Raw genomic sequence first — 15,769 nt, forward strand, 5'->3', positions numbered from 1 at the left:
AACACTATCATTACCTATCATATATTTTCAATTGCCCTTTATATGTCGAATATGTAACTATCTATTTTAGATATGCCGCGTTAAAATTATTATATCGCGAGGTTTCTGCAGAATACCATTTATATTTATGGACGCCATTTATATGTATGATATTGTTTTTATAAAAATACAAAACCATTCTAGGAAATTACACTACTAAAAAACCTCTTATAATATGTTTCTACCATAATATGTTTTATCAAAATATTGACAAAAACGATTAGATGACTAGGGATTTCCAGAATTCAATAAGAAGTAAATTAATACTAAAGACCCAATAAGAAAATATGTCAAATCGGAAAAATTATTTATAATTTTTTTAAGGGATACCGTTCTTCTTCTTTTTCGCATGACTTTTCTTTTCATTACCTTTTCCTTAAAATCAGTCTCTGAGACCCCTTCCTATACGTAGCAAATAAATGTATTTACGCCGAAAAATTTAATATAAGTTATAAAAGTATACTTTCCAAGCCAACATTAAAATAAATAAAGTCACTCAATAAATGTTCAATTTTTCATTTTTTAATCATTTAATGAACATGCTTAACCAACAGAAATTCCAAAATCATTACTCTTCTGGTAAGGCCTCTTTCTCGTTTTAAAGAATGGAATATGGTCGATATAGAACGGAATATAGGACCATTGTGGTTCTATAGGCAAAAACGTTTGTCTGAAAACCTGAAAACATATTCTTCTTTTACCTTTATGGATAAAGACAGGCACCAAAGATGGCATTAAGAGATGAAAGATGGTATTTAGAATTTACTGTTGATCAGTCCTTACCAGGAGAGTTATGGGATAAGTTAGAAGCAGCTTTATTGCTTTTTACCAGGTAATATGATTTTACATACTAATCCATTCTTATAAAATATAACAGCTGCGTGATGTAATACTCCAGAGGTTGTATAGAATAAAGTATTTCCTAGGTCGCCTCAAGAAACGTCGGAGCTATTTCAGAGTTTACAACTAATTTTAATGATGAGAATCTAGTTTGCCGACTCCGGTGGCACCGTGGGCAAGTGTTTACGAGGCGATTGGTTGTTTGTATCTGTCTTTACAAAAATTGGTTACGTTAAACTGTAGGACTGTTAGAAATAAATTTAAGCGGCCATCTAAAATGACGAGAGCTCAAAAATAAGGAAAAAGAAGAAGAGATCCTAGTTTGACTTTCTCTTGACCGAGCCTAAACCTGTATCTATAGGGATTTGTTGTGATATATACATCTTTTGTAAGTTTTTTCTCCATTTGCAGTATAGTTCACTCCACCAATAATCTATTTTGCGTTATTTTTATAATGAACTAAATAGTAATTCAAAGCCTTGAATGAATTATTTTTTATTTTCACATCTTTTTAGAGCATGCTCATTGTTTCTTATCATAGCTTCTTTCATATTCATGCATATTATAATAGTGTGCCCCGTTATCCAAGCAAGAATGTTTTCGTAAGCTTAAAATAGTAAAAAAGGTTAAGAATCATTGCAGTCACACATCGTTCTAAAGATGATTGGGTAAACCAGACCTGTTATTTAAGCATATCTTTATGGCAGGTAAATCGGTCTGAAATACTATAGGTAATGGAGCATACCATTTAAATCTTGAAAACATACTAATTTTCTATTTGTTTTATCTTTATATTGTATGATTTATCCGCTTACAAAACTGGATTAGAAAATGCTTACTTATGTTTGTAATATTGGTATGTCCTAATATATGACTAAGAGGCTAGTTATCATTACTTTTAGAGTTTGTAAGTAAGGAAAGTTATGAATTAGTACCCCAGTAATCCGAGTTGGATTGTAGATCTGTAATGCAGTGGGCTACCGGAGGTTGTTATGTAAATAGGTCTCCTAATGGACCTGCCCCACCGAGGATTACCAGTGGCCAATAGCTTTGAAAAATCCAATAGGCTCTCCGGTTCGAAAGACCTAAAGTCGCTTGGTACCCTGTAGGTGTTACCCAAGAATTTGATCTTAGCGCGCGTGAGTGCTGGCCACTCTCCGGTGACGGGGTTTACAATTTGATCTTCTTCCAACACCACCGGCATTCCGGGTTATCCACAATGCCGATGGTGTCCAGATGGTGCCTTTAATGCCTTTAGTACCTTTAAGTTAAGAGACCCGTCACTAGCCGAGTTTCGCGTCTTCTTAAGCGCAGTAGATTACATCTTCAGAGGGCCCACTTGTTTAGCAGACTTTTTATTGATGCAACTGCTACGCATTTGGCTATACCGATTAAAAATGTAGGCCTCACCGGCCGCTTGATAGATCCCAGTCCAGCAAGGGAATCCGCTTCCTGGTTTCCAGCATATCCTAAGTGCTTCGGCACCCAGATAAGCTGAATCCTACAGCCCACTTTTACCAGTTCCCCCACTTTAGTACGACTAAGGAACTAACTTTTTTGGCCGTAATAGCTTTAATGACAGGCTTTCTGTCTGATTATATTGATACGACTGAGTTGCGATATCCGCAGCTTTGGATTTTCTGTTCGCATTTCAATACAGCAAAAACATCAGCCTGGAGTAGCATGTTCCCATAGCTAGTATGCTCTACTGGTATGTTGGACTCTACCACACCGCCCTACACCAGCTCTATTGCGAGTTCGATTACTAGCATAAATTTTAGAGGGGGCACCAAATATAAAATAATACTACATTAGGAATTCCTGTTACAAAATGTAATATTATTCCCTATATTATTTAGAAAAAAAATTACCGTAGAAAGCTGTAGATATATATGACAAAAAAATTATGTAAATTGTTTTTAAAAGAGTTTCGCTCCATTAAAAAAAATATGAAACATATTATATTACTCGGACTGATTTATTCAATCCTTAAATGGAAGAAGTAACGGAAAAGTTTTAAATGGAAAAAGTAGGCTAGCCCGAAAATTAAGCCGCACATATTAATGGTTAAATTGCTTTAACACAGAAAGCTTCATACTTATAAAAAAATGGTTTTAGGAATTCTTCCCGAGGCTCTTCAAACAAATTGCAGTAGGTGCAGTGAAAAACAAGCCACAGTAGCCTTGCGTGCCATAAAGCGACTGCGGAAAGAGTATCCGAAAATATGGAGTCAATTGACGGAACAATGGGACCCCAATGACGTTTTTGTTAGGAAGTTTGAAACGTCTTTTGGCAAAAAGAGCGGAAAACCCAGACCCATTGAAGAAGCTTCCCCAGCAGCAACAAACAGGTCTGTATACAAATAATTCGATGAAGTTAATAATTAGTAAAATATTTGTAGCATAAACAACTCGATACCAGATAATAGAAAACCAGAATTTTCGACGACAACAACCCAAGGATTACCATCAGCAATTACAACAAAGATTACTACAACATCATCTAAACCATTTATACCATCATCCTCATCAATACGGTCATCAATTTCACAAACAACTCTAAGGCCTTCAACAACATTTATAACACCATCATCCGTAAGGCCCTCATCGCCATCTGCAACGCCCCCATCAACATCTTCAAGGCCTTCATCAACACCATTCAGGCCAATACCAAACCTTTTACCAATCAACACATTTTTCACTAATCCACCTATTCCGATCAGGCCGATAGTGAACCTAAACATAGGGGCTACGGTGAGTGGGTTGGTTAGAGGTTTAGGGGCGATAGGGTCAAGAGTAATGGAAACTGGGGCTGAAATTGCCGAGGTGGTAATTAAAAATTTGTCTAGGCCTTTATCTTTGTGATAATTCTTAATAATTTTTTACTTAGAATCTACTCATGTAATATTTTCGTGGGTTTAAAATGGCGACAAGTTAATTAAAGAAGTTTTTTTATTAACGATGAAAATGAATAATATTACTACATAAAAAAATATAATCCAGGGCTTTAATGTGATTTTAAAAAGTTCTTAAGAACTGTCTTAGTATCTACTGACAATAATAAGCCAAATTAGTTTTAAACAGGTTCCAATTCGCCTAATCACCTTAGTTTCTTACCTCTTACGGTTTATCCTCCTCAATGCCAAAAGATAATATCACATACTAACAGAATTTTTCATTCTTTCGTAATATTAAATGTTACACAACTCCGTCTTTTATCATTTTGTGTATTGTTATCTCTATAGTTGTTATATCTATTGCATTGTTCCTTTAAGGCTGCAATAGACTGATTTTACTTTCTTTTCTTGTTGTAGTTGCGAAATATATTGTGTTAGATTTTCAAATAGTTTGAGATCGCTCATTTTAAATTAGAGGTCTGTTAATTTGTTAATTGTTATCATATTAGTTTCAGGGCCATTTGAAGGTCAAATTAAGATGAAATAGTACGGAAACGTAGAAATATTAGTGTATATGTTTGGAGTCGCTGAATCCGAGCCTAAGATCTGTTGACCTGTACCGTATCAGATTTAGTTGAAGGCACTCAGATAGAAAAGGAAGTAGATAAAGTATTCTATTCAGCAAATACGAGCTTAAATGTATAAAATCTATTTAAAAACAATTTTAGTAGGAGATAATATTTTTTGCAATTGCTCCGTAATTAAACAAAGGAGTTTAACATAAAAAAAATACGAGTTTAGTGGTCCGTTTAAGTTTTTTTTATATTTTAGTGATATAAAAAAAACTTAAACGGACTTTATATATCAATGAGATTTGCGCATAAATAAATTAAGAGATGTTATGAGGTCTATTTTAACTCAACAAAGGTTACATATCACATCACCTTTGCTATTTTTCGAGATCTTTAAAGTATTCGCTTGGACTTATATCTTAGATTGTCTTTTTACTGCATTGTTTACTTGAATATGCTTAAAGCAAAATTTTAATACTAATACCATACCAACATAAAGTATACTAGCTGCAAATCGGTCATTTTACTTATTTTTGTGAAATTTTTCTTCTACAAAACTATATAATTCACAAAGACTTTAATAGCTCCCTTGTCTCTGTAGGAATTAATTTCATTTATATCTTTTATGTATACAACTGTTCGTTCGAATATAACCATATATCGCTGAATGTCTTTAGATCAAATCCTTATCTCGTATCTTATCTTATTATATCTCGTATCTTATCGTATAGACCAATAAAACTACTTAGTTTTAGTGTATCTCAGAGAAAACTTTAGACATCTGTTACACATTTTGGTGGTTTCCATCGGAATTATCATTAATGCTTCTTCACAATATTGCAGTTTAGATATATTAACGTTATTAATTACATGGACACTGACAGAAGATAATAATATTTTGATGAAATGTGCATATATTGGGTGCTTATGTCCCTATTTCCCGATTTTGCAAGCTAGTGCTTTAAAACTAGCAGGTACTACCAGATTCATGTATACAGGAACTAATTTCACGTTAGTTAGTTGGTTAGTACTCACCAACCTATGTGGCTAGTGAGAAAGACAGAAAGTTGATGTCTCAATCTCGGATAAGTTAATGTTATGGGGTTAAATTTTGTTGTTGCTAGTTGCTTAAGCTTCCTCGTTCACTGGTTTTCCTAGCCTTGCTTATGCAGGTTTATCGAGCAAAGCCAGTGCTATAAATATTTTAATAGTTGGTTTATTGTTTTTATTTGTTATTCTACTTTTGATCTCGGGAATAGTGCTAGCTTAAAATGTCCTAGCAACATATAAACTATTCTTGTATGCTAAGATAGTAACTCAGGTTAGGCTGGCGGAACACGTAGCTACCCCCTTTAGTTTGTCTATAAAAGTGTTTTACCTTAGCAAAATATTTGAGGTAGTAATCAATGAAACAAAGAAGATTTTAGATATTTTCTTAATTACAACCTTTCATTTAATCGCCATTTTAAACTTTACCAAAATATCACAGTAAAAAATAGTTTCCACTACTTAAAAATCCTTGGAAGAAATTTGCTCAAAATTAATTTACGTGCGTAGGATTTTGATAATTTAATAGATAAGCTATATATAGAAATAATAAACTAATAATAAACTACGAAGTCCATTTTAGTGACTAATCTAATAATATGCTTTATATGTAATTTACCATATTAAGATTTTTCACCTAACAAAACTCATCATCATCGCCATTTCGTGATTTTCAGGTGAAGGCTATAAAACAAGTGGAGAAGGCGGTGGCTGAAGTTGCACTTGAGAAGATCGGCTTTATTAAAAATATGTTTTTATTGCCATGGAAAAGAGATAGGAATAAATTTAAATCCTTTTTTAACTAATTATAAGTAAACACTATGTGTATAAATTGCATTGGTTTTAATATTAATCCAGGTACATTTTTCTGTTTATTATTCATGTACTCATTATTGTGATAGTTGTGTAATTTTAATTATTTATTTTTTTAAATATTAAAAAAGCATGTTAATATTAATATGTTTCCTTTGATAATGTCAAAAATCTTGTTTATATATAAATTTTAGCAAGAAAAGTAGAGTACTGTAAGATGTTATTTATGCCAAAAAAGTACGGTCAAATACTATGACGGAACGTTCTTATAAAAGAATTATTGTAACCTAGCTACCTAATTCTAATCTAGCTTCAATTACAAAAGAAAGATTCTCTATGGACACCACGTTGAAGTTGTAGGTTTTATAGCCTCAGCTACTTGTTGGAGTCTGGCCAACAATAAAAAACTCTTAGAAAAACATATATCTATATTTTGTTGAGGACGTCAGAACTCTATAATATTAGAAGGCCCAAAAATTACCTAGTTGAAAACCATAGGCGAGGTGTCAACAGCTAAAAAATATACTCTTAAAAATGTTCTTTTATTTGCTAACTAATAATATATACTATGAGACTAATCAACAAAATTTTGAGCATAAAAAAATATTCTTAACAAAAAAAGTTAATGAAAAAAGCAACTTTGCAACGTAGAATACCTCATATGTTTACAATGCAAATACTATTGTATCTATTATTATTCACTCAATTCACTGACATAATAGAATGGACCGGCCGTCGCGTGACGACATCGGTCCCATCGCCGTGTGAGAGATGATGTCTTGCACTGAGTTCACCGGCGTAGCTACGATGGCTCTTGCCGGTTTCCCTGGTATTATTTTGGTTTACGTTTTTGACGCCTATCTTTTTTTTTCCTTGTCTTTTTTTTTCCTTTTCTGTGAGAGAAAGAGCATGTGAAGCACAGAACACAAAAGTGGTGGTTGCATACAAACTGAAATTCTTCTGACAAATCAGCTAGCGTCCTCTCGCTTGGCAACGGAAACTGATGTAACTAACTTGACAGTTTGACGTGCCTAATTGGACCAATGAAAATGGTGAAAGGCGTGGCCAAATTAAGGCGGGAAATCAAATTCCATTTAATCTGACAATCTTATCATTTAATCTTAATATCTAAAGCAAACGCCTACTCAAAAAGGTTACTTATATAGAAAAGGGCCTTTTTGATTAGGTGTTAGATCAGATATTGATCTGAACAAAAATAAAATTTTTCAGCTTTATTTTACATATCTAAATGAGTTAATTTACTGCAATAATCTACGACAGTGTACTAACAATAGTGTACGACATATCACCAATTGGACAAATGGAAATAAAACAATGTTTTTCTTTAATACATTTATTATTTAATTTTCCTGAAAAAAAATTACTTAAAATGATATACATAATATACAATAATTTATTTTAACAGACATTATATAAATTAGAATTAATCTAAAAAATTTTAAAAGTATTTTGTTAGCACTGAACTACCCTAATTATAAACAGATTAGAAAAGGTTGTCAAAATTTTTGTGCCATTTTCTCATCATACATCTAAAGGCATTCTTATTAGGTTAATACAATCCTCATTTTATTAACACATAGATTCAATAGAGGATGAATTATACTTATTTAATATGTACCTGTATCCGTTCCCTAAAAAAAAATTAAACAGATTTTAAAATTATAATTTAAATATAAAATTTTAAAATTAATTAAAAATTCTTTAGCAGAGTATTATCGAAAAGAAACAATATACCCATCTACAAAACAAAATAAACTCTTTGAAAATGAAAACAACTTTTCAGTATAAACATATATCACTTATATAGTATATATTTGTTGGTCTCTTATAATACTAACAACGTATTTTGGAACTATAATATTAATAAAAACTTAATTCAAGGGCAGATGTTTACATAAAATAAAAAGAAACTCTTAAAAAAACACAAGTTGTAAGAAAAACATTAATTCTGATCCATTCCGGGTGCTCAGGTCTCTTAGTCTCTATACCTAGGTCTCATCTCAGTGAACTCAGGAAGTGGTATGATATATATGAAATAAAATAAAAAAAAGGCAGTGCAAACCTTATAAAGCAATTTACTAAATGATTCATGTGAAAAGAAGACAAAATAAATGTTTAAATAAATATGTATTGTAATGTAAAGCCAGCAGTATCAGCATTATTAAAATTTGTGGAGAGAACTGATCAGAAAAAAATCTAGAGCTCAAAGTCTTAATAAAATTTATATTGCATATCGCTCTCCATGTTTTTCTCATAATGGGAACTAAAGGAAATTTAAAAAAATTTTATTACTATGTTTCTCAGAACCATTTAAAATATACATACTGTTACATCAAGGAAATTATCAGGAAAATTTTAAATCAATTTTTAATTGTTGAATAGAAAATGAGAGGCCAGACATTTTGTAATATGTATTTATAATAATCAAGTTAAAAATTAAATACTTGAAAAGTGAAACTTCAATCAACTGAATTTGATTTTATTAAAGACTAAAGATTGACAATACAAAAACATAATAGTATAATAAATATAATAAATAAAATCAGATTTTTCTTACCAGAAACCTGGAATTGCTTACTGCACATCAATTAAAACATTACTCCCAATATTGAAAGAGAACTTTTTAGAAAAAAAGTCATGAATTTCAAATAACATCCTTAAAAAAAAATAGCAAACTCAACCCACGCCTGCATTAATTGAAATCACAGAAAACAGACCAAGGATTTCCTCTTTGTGTTCTGTGATTGAAATGAAAAACAAACTCAAATTATCTCAAATTACTCAAATGGTATGACAATGACAAATGATGTTCTATCAGTCAATGTCAACAGCTGTCTGTCAGCTCCCTGTCAATTATGCCAAGCAAGATGGCCGACATACGACCAAATTTTATTCCTCATTATTGCTCCCCATAGACATTCAGAAAATAGAAGAAATTTAGAAAGTGATATTAGAAGACGACCAATAATGATGAAAATGTAATGAAAAATTATTTGTTGATAAGATAAAGATGTGTTATATTTAATTTATTCGTAATAACTATTTGAAGCAATATTTTACAACGAATTAAAAACTGAAATTCTTCAATTCTTGTTTTTTAATTCTATACTAAATAATTTGAAAAATATTGGCATTAAAAATTCTTTAAAAAAAATCAACATCATTATAGGTGTATCTAATAGCTAAGACTCTTTTAACAAAGCATTTTTTTAAATTTTTAGTGTTTTTCAGTTGTCCGTCACTATTATTTCGTGCATAAAAACTTAAATAAGAATAATCTTGTATTAATTAATAAAATGAAGTTTTAATTTTTTTTGTAGGTTTTATAATTTTTTTGGCTTCATTGAATGGTTATAATTCTATATAAAGTCTAATGATCGTATGCGCGATGTTTTACCCACAAATATTATTACTTATATTTAAAAATATATAAAGTATCTTATTATATATCTTATTATATTATATAACACATTATGAGAGGTTTTTATTTTAAACTTTTTTATATACTTAATGTATAGGTATGGTTTTTTTATTATTAGGATGACCAAAACTTAAGTGCTAAAACTTTCATGAGCGTAGGTATTTTAGTACGTTTAAAAATATGTACAGTGAAACCTCTCTTGAGCGGACACTCATGGGACCTTAAAAAAGTGTCCGCTCAACGGAGGTGTCCGTCCAAGGGAAAAAGGCCACACAGAAGCAAAATTAAACAGCATGTTATTTTTTTAAACAAGTTTAATATTAATTATTTAATGACAATAAGTATACAATTAGGGTTACAAAATAATTGCAAAAAAATAAACTTAAAAAACAAACCAAAACAAAAACTTATGAAATAACAAACCGAAAATAAACTAAACTAGTACATATATACATACAAAGATTTTTGTAAGAAATAATATGTAAATATTTTGGAACACATGTACAAATTAAGATCATTGTTTATGTTGAAAATATTCTAATAAAGACGTTTGTCGATTTTTTTGTTGAGCAAAGTATCTTGGAAATGAAGATCAAGCTTAGATAGTAAATCTAGAGCAGATAGGTCACCCCTAGCCTGAGTGAAGCGTTTTAACTGTTGCGTCATATTAAAAGCCTGTTGATAGGTAGTCAATTCCTCTTCTTCCTCAACGTGTTCCTCTTCTGACTCATCGGATGATACCACTACTTCCTCTTGATTCGAAACCTCCAGAGGAAGGTCATCAATTTGCTCCAATATTAAATCATTGTCTACATTAAAAAATTCGTTGATATCATTATTGTTTATCATTCCAAAATTATCCTTATTCCTCAACATTTGAGCTAAAAGTAACAATGGAATGTCGTCTTCATTTTCCCAGATTTCCAGGTTTTCTGCCCTATTTTCTGAACTATTAGAGTGTGTAATGCCAGACTTGATAAAGCAATTTTGAACCGTTTTCTTTGTCACTTGGTCCCATGCAATGTTTATAAGGTAAATTGCATCTAGGACGTGTATTTTTCTGGCTAATTCTTGGGCTGATTCAGCAGTATTTATGGCTAATAAAAGTTTTTTAATAATGATTGTCCTATAAAATGTTTTAAAACTCGTAATAATGCCCTGATCTAAAGGCTGTACAATAGAAGTGCAGTTTGGAGGCAAAAAAATCAATTTAATATTTTTCAATCTTATATCCTTTGGGTGACAACATGCATTATCGAGAAATAATAAAATTTCTCGTTTTTCACGCATCATTTTTTTATCAAATTGATTTAACCATTCGGCCATTAGTTCACCGGTCATCCAAGCTTTTTTATTCCACCTATAAGTAACTGGCAATTCTTTCACATTAATATTTTTAAATGCTCTTGGGTTGGCCGTTTTTCCGATCACTAGAGGTTTTTCTTTTTGTCCCTCCATATTTACACAAAAAAGTATAGTCAGTTTCTCTTTTGAAAATTTACCTCCAATACATCTTTCTCGCTTCAAATGTAGAGTCTTGTTTGGCACTGCTCGGAAAAATAGCCCAGTCTCATCAGCATTATAGATATTTTTGGGAGCATAGTTCTTAATTATAGATGGTACTTTCTCCCAAAATGTCGTGGCATCGGCAGAGTTTGTTTTTGAATGTGGTAGACAATGGTACAGTGAAAACATCTTGTCGAACTTGCATTGTCTTATTTATTTAATGTAACACGACGTTTCGGTTGGTAAGTATCTCCAACCGTTATCAAGTGTAAACTGACAGCAAACTACTATTCTATAGGCTTATATACTAGATGTGTGCAGCGATGTGGAAGGGAAAGTCATCCGTGAAAAGAGTTGGGGGGGGAGGACACGCCTCTCTCTAGATCCTACACTGTCCTGAGAGTAGAGGCTTCCAGATGTTGGGTATATCGACGCTTGGCTGGCTGAAGATCCTCTGATTCTGTAAAATGAAACGTCGTGTTACATTAAATAAATAAGACAATGCAAGTTCGACAAGATGTTTTCACTGTACCATTGTCTACCACCTTCAAAAACAGATTGGATAACCGGTACGGACCCGGAACCAGCAACCGCTGAACAAAAGGTGTTAAACAAAGGACTAAACTTCGCCATATCCTCAAAACCATCCTTTATAGAAATAGTGTCTTCAGTAGAATCAATCCACCTACCACGTCCTGAGGCCGATGAATTTCGACACGAGGTAAGGGTTGCTCTAGACTGACTTAAAAAACAGAAACCTTCGCAGAACATCAGCAAAGAAGAGGAAACAGCTCTCAGGAATCTCAGAAGTGAAAAGAACATCAAAATTCTTCCTGCAGATAAGGGCAATGCAACTGTGATTATGGACCTGGAAACTTACGAAAACAAGGTTGAGGAAGTTTTGAACAAAGGCGAATACAGGCAAATATATATATAAAATATATATAATACTATCTAAGGATCCGACGACAACCATAGAAGGTTGAATTTACAGAGCACTTAAAAAGTACTCCTCAACATTGTCAGATACGGTACGCTCCAGGTTGACACCACATTATAGCAAACCTCCACACCTATACGGACTATCCAAGATTCATAAGGAGCAAATGCCTCTGCGGCCCATCACGAGCTCTAGAAATTCGCCGACATCAGAACTCTCGAAATTCCTTTTGGAGATCATTAGACCGATCCAGGGAAATGCAGCGTCTTTCGTGCGAAACTCTGCCCACTTTGTAGACCTTCTTGGAGGGATCGAAGTCGAGACCAATGACAGATTGGTGAGTTTTGATGTCGAAAGTCTCTACACCAATGTACCCATAGGAGAGTCTCTTAACATAATCCGAGACAAACTAAGCAAGGATGCAGCTTTCTCAACTCGGACCACACTGCCTCTGGACGGGGTGATGGAACTTTTGGAGATCTGTCTTCGTAATTCTTACTTTCAGGTCAAGGATAGATTCTACGCCCAAGACGAAGGACTTCCGATGGGTTCATCTCTTTCCCCAGTAATAGCAAACATCTTCATGGAATGGTTCGAGGAATATGCAATAGATGCCTCCCATTGCAAACCCAAGCTCTGGCTTCGATATGTGGACGACACCTTCATCATCTGGGACAAAGAGGAAAAAGCACTTCAGGAGTTTCTGCTTCACCTCAACAGCTTCAGACCAACAATCAAGTTCACGATGGAGACAGAGAAGGACTCAGCTCTACCTTTCCTAGATGTCCTCGTTAAAAAGGTCGGCGGAAATCTACGAACTTCAGTTTATAGAAAACCAACACACACGGGCCAGTATATGCACTATGAGTCCAACCATCCTGCAACCACCAAAGTAGGCATCATAAGATCCCTCTACAATAGAGCTCGAACCATCTGTAGAAACGACGAGGATCTCAAGACTGAAGTGGATACCATCTACAAAGACCTACAACAGAATGGATATCCAAAGAAGCTAATAAGTAGGACCATCCAAAGGACGCGTCCAAATCAAATCAGAGACGAGGCCACCACGACAACCAGACTTCTACCCATACCTTACATTAGGGGTACATCGGAACAAATCCAACGCATTGCCAGCAAGTACAATATTAGAACTGCCTTTAGATCTAGCACCACTATCAGAAGCGTGGTATCAAAGACCAAACCAGATGGCATGTTGGATACCAAAAATTGCGTCTACCGGATCCCATGCGAGTGCGGTGACTCATACATAGGTGAAACGAAGCGCCCCCTAGAAATCAGAGCGAAGGAACATCGCAGCTGGACCCAAAGAGGAGAGGTTTCCAAATCCGGAATAGCAGAGCACGCGTGGCATAATGGACACAATATCCATTGGTCAGAAGTCAAGATTCTGCACAAGGAACAGCACTGGCGGAAGAGGAAGTTCGTAGAGGCAGCTTTCATTTCACAGAATCAGAGGATCTTCAGCCAGCCAAGCGTCGATATACCCAACATCTGGAAGCCTCTACTCTCAGGACAGTGTAGGATCTAGAGAGAGGCGTGTCCTCCCCCCCCCCCAACTCTTTTCACGGATGACTTTCCCTTCCACATCGCTGCACACATCTAGTATATAAGCCTATAGAATAGTAGTTTGCTGTCAGTTTACACTTGATAACGGTTGGAGATACTTACCAACCGAAACGTCGTGTTACATTAAATAAATAAGACAATGCAAGTTTGACAAGATGTTTTCATCGGCAGAGTTCACACTTGCGGCCTCCCCACTGATAGTTCTAAAAGCAATGTTGTGCCGGGTACGAAACTTTTGCAGCCAACCTTCTGATGCACTGAAAGTTCTATACTTCAAACCATCAGAGATTTCTTTGGCTTTCTTTTTGACAATTGTACCTAAAAAGATAATAGGCACATGTAAAATATACAGTAATATGTGTAATAATTGAAGTATGTTACCTGATAATGGAATATTTTTGCTTCGAGCTCTAATGAACCACTCATAGCACTTACTGTCTGTCAATATTTCTCTTCTCTTAGGAAGCTTCTTTTTTTATCCACATTTATATTTCAGTGGAACTTACTTAATAAAACATCCTTATTTTTAATAATCTCAGCTGCCTGTGTTTTTCCTATTTCAAATCGATTTGCTAAGTCGCGTACGCTTAGTTTGTCTTTATTAAAAATCTCAATTACGTCAACTTTTTCTTTAAGAATTTGCACTTTACGTTTCGACGACATATCGGTTGTTACGCTAATAACGCTAGAAGATACGACAATAAACTAAAGCCAAATGCATTAACAAAATAGTCAAAACACAAAAACATCCAGACAAACCGTCGCCATGCGAGGAGTACCGTCGTATCGGGGAAAACCCAGGCTCTGGCACCAATGCAAGTTTAGCGGTTCTTTGGACCACTTTTAGGTGTCCGCGTCCGCCCGAGAGAGTGTCCCTTAAAGCATATGGGAATTTAGTGTATTTTCAATGGGACAAAAAAAAATGTCCGCTCAAGGGAGTTGTCCATATCGGGAGGTTTCAATGTACTTAAAATAGCTTTCCACATATAGTACTAACTGAAAATGTTTATTCGTAAAGAAAATCTCATCATGAGTAACCCAGAAAGTTTCATCCAAGTAACCCAGCAACAAGCTGCCTTCCTTTTGCCCTTTCAGCCTCAACTTTGACTTTTACTGCCTGTAAAGCTTCTGCAGTATATCCTGGCTTACCATCAACTGAACTTTACCATTTGGATAATGTCCTTGGATGAGGTAAGGAATCCTTTCCACATATGCTTGTGACAAAGTCATAGGCTGAAGCTCAATAAAAATGGAGACAAAGGGCAAAATACCTTAACTTAGGGCTATACTCCTCTATTACCCTTCTTGAGTTGTCTAAACAGCATCTGTTTTTGTATTTTGGGAATACCCCCCTAAAAAGGCATGCAGGATATATAGCAAAAAATAGTTTGAAAAATAGCTACAATAGTTTCGGGTGGGTAAGTGTTTAATTATAGAAAATGTTAAAGAAGTAATTTCACATACTATACAAGCAATTTATATGGCAATAATAAGTATACAAATATAATTTAATAATATATAGCTCATACATGTATACTCAAGGTATATTAAGCCTTTAAAACATCATAACTCTTTAAAATCCTTCATTTTGAATTAAAAGTTTTCTGCAAATGTTTTGGGAAATTAAAGAGAGAAGGAACAACACAATTTTTGAAAATTCTGCTTCCATTGACATTAAGCTCATAATCCGACTCCAAGAAATGTTTTTCACAAATTGATGCATTTTTCGGGTTGTAGTCTTTTCTTCTTATAGCATGTAGCCAAGCTTTATGAAAAAGAACATCAGTTATAGGTATCCTGAATCAAATGTTATTTTTAATTAACATTAAAAGCAAACAAATCTCATCAAAATTAGCAATAAAACTGTAAAATATAATTTGTACTATTATACCTGTGAAATTTGATTCCTCCTTTTTTCCCCTTGTTTATACAGTTTATAGCAGCCCAAGATTGAACCATTATGTCCTTATTTCAAGCTTCCTTTGGTACTAGAAGGAAAGCACTAACTAAACAAACGAACATAGGAAACACCGTTTAAAATAACGACTCTCAACCTGCTTTTGCCCAAATTAGCTTCTACTCTT

The 15,769-nt window shown here is 33.9% G+C and overlaps 1 protein-coding gene across 1 annotated transcript in view; it reads left to right on the forward strand.

The window, feature by feature from the left end:
- LOC126747393 (uncharacterized) overlaps window positions 1–6,346 on the forward strand; it is a 58,149-nt gene extending 51,803 nt beyond the window's left edge. The window contains exons 2-4 of the mRNA XM_050455979.1: window positions 2,998–3,229; window positions 3,281–3,632; window positions 6,072–6,346. Of these exons, the coding sequence (XP_050311936.1) occupies window positions 2,998–3,229; window positions 3,281–3,632; window positions 6,072–6,200 (713 nt within the window). The 3' untranslated portion in view covers window positions 6,201–6,346. The remainder of the gene's footprint in view (window positions 1–2,997; window positions 3,230–3,280; window positions 3,633–6,071) is intronic.
- Window positions 6,347–15,769: the final 9,423 nt, after the last annotated feature.

The sequence above is a fragment of the Anthonomus grandis genome, chromosome 2 (genome assembly GCF_022605725.1).
Source record: "Anthonomus grandis grandis chromosome 2, icAntGran1.3, whole genome shotgun sequence".
NCBI lineage: Eukaryota > Metazoa > Arthropoda > Insecta > Coleoptera > Curculionidae > Anthonomus > Anthonomus grandis.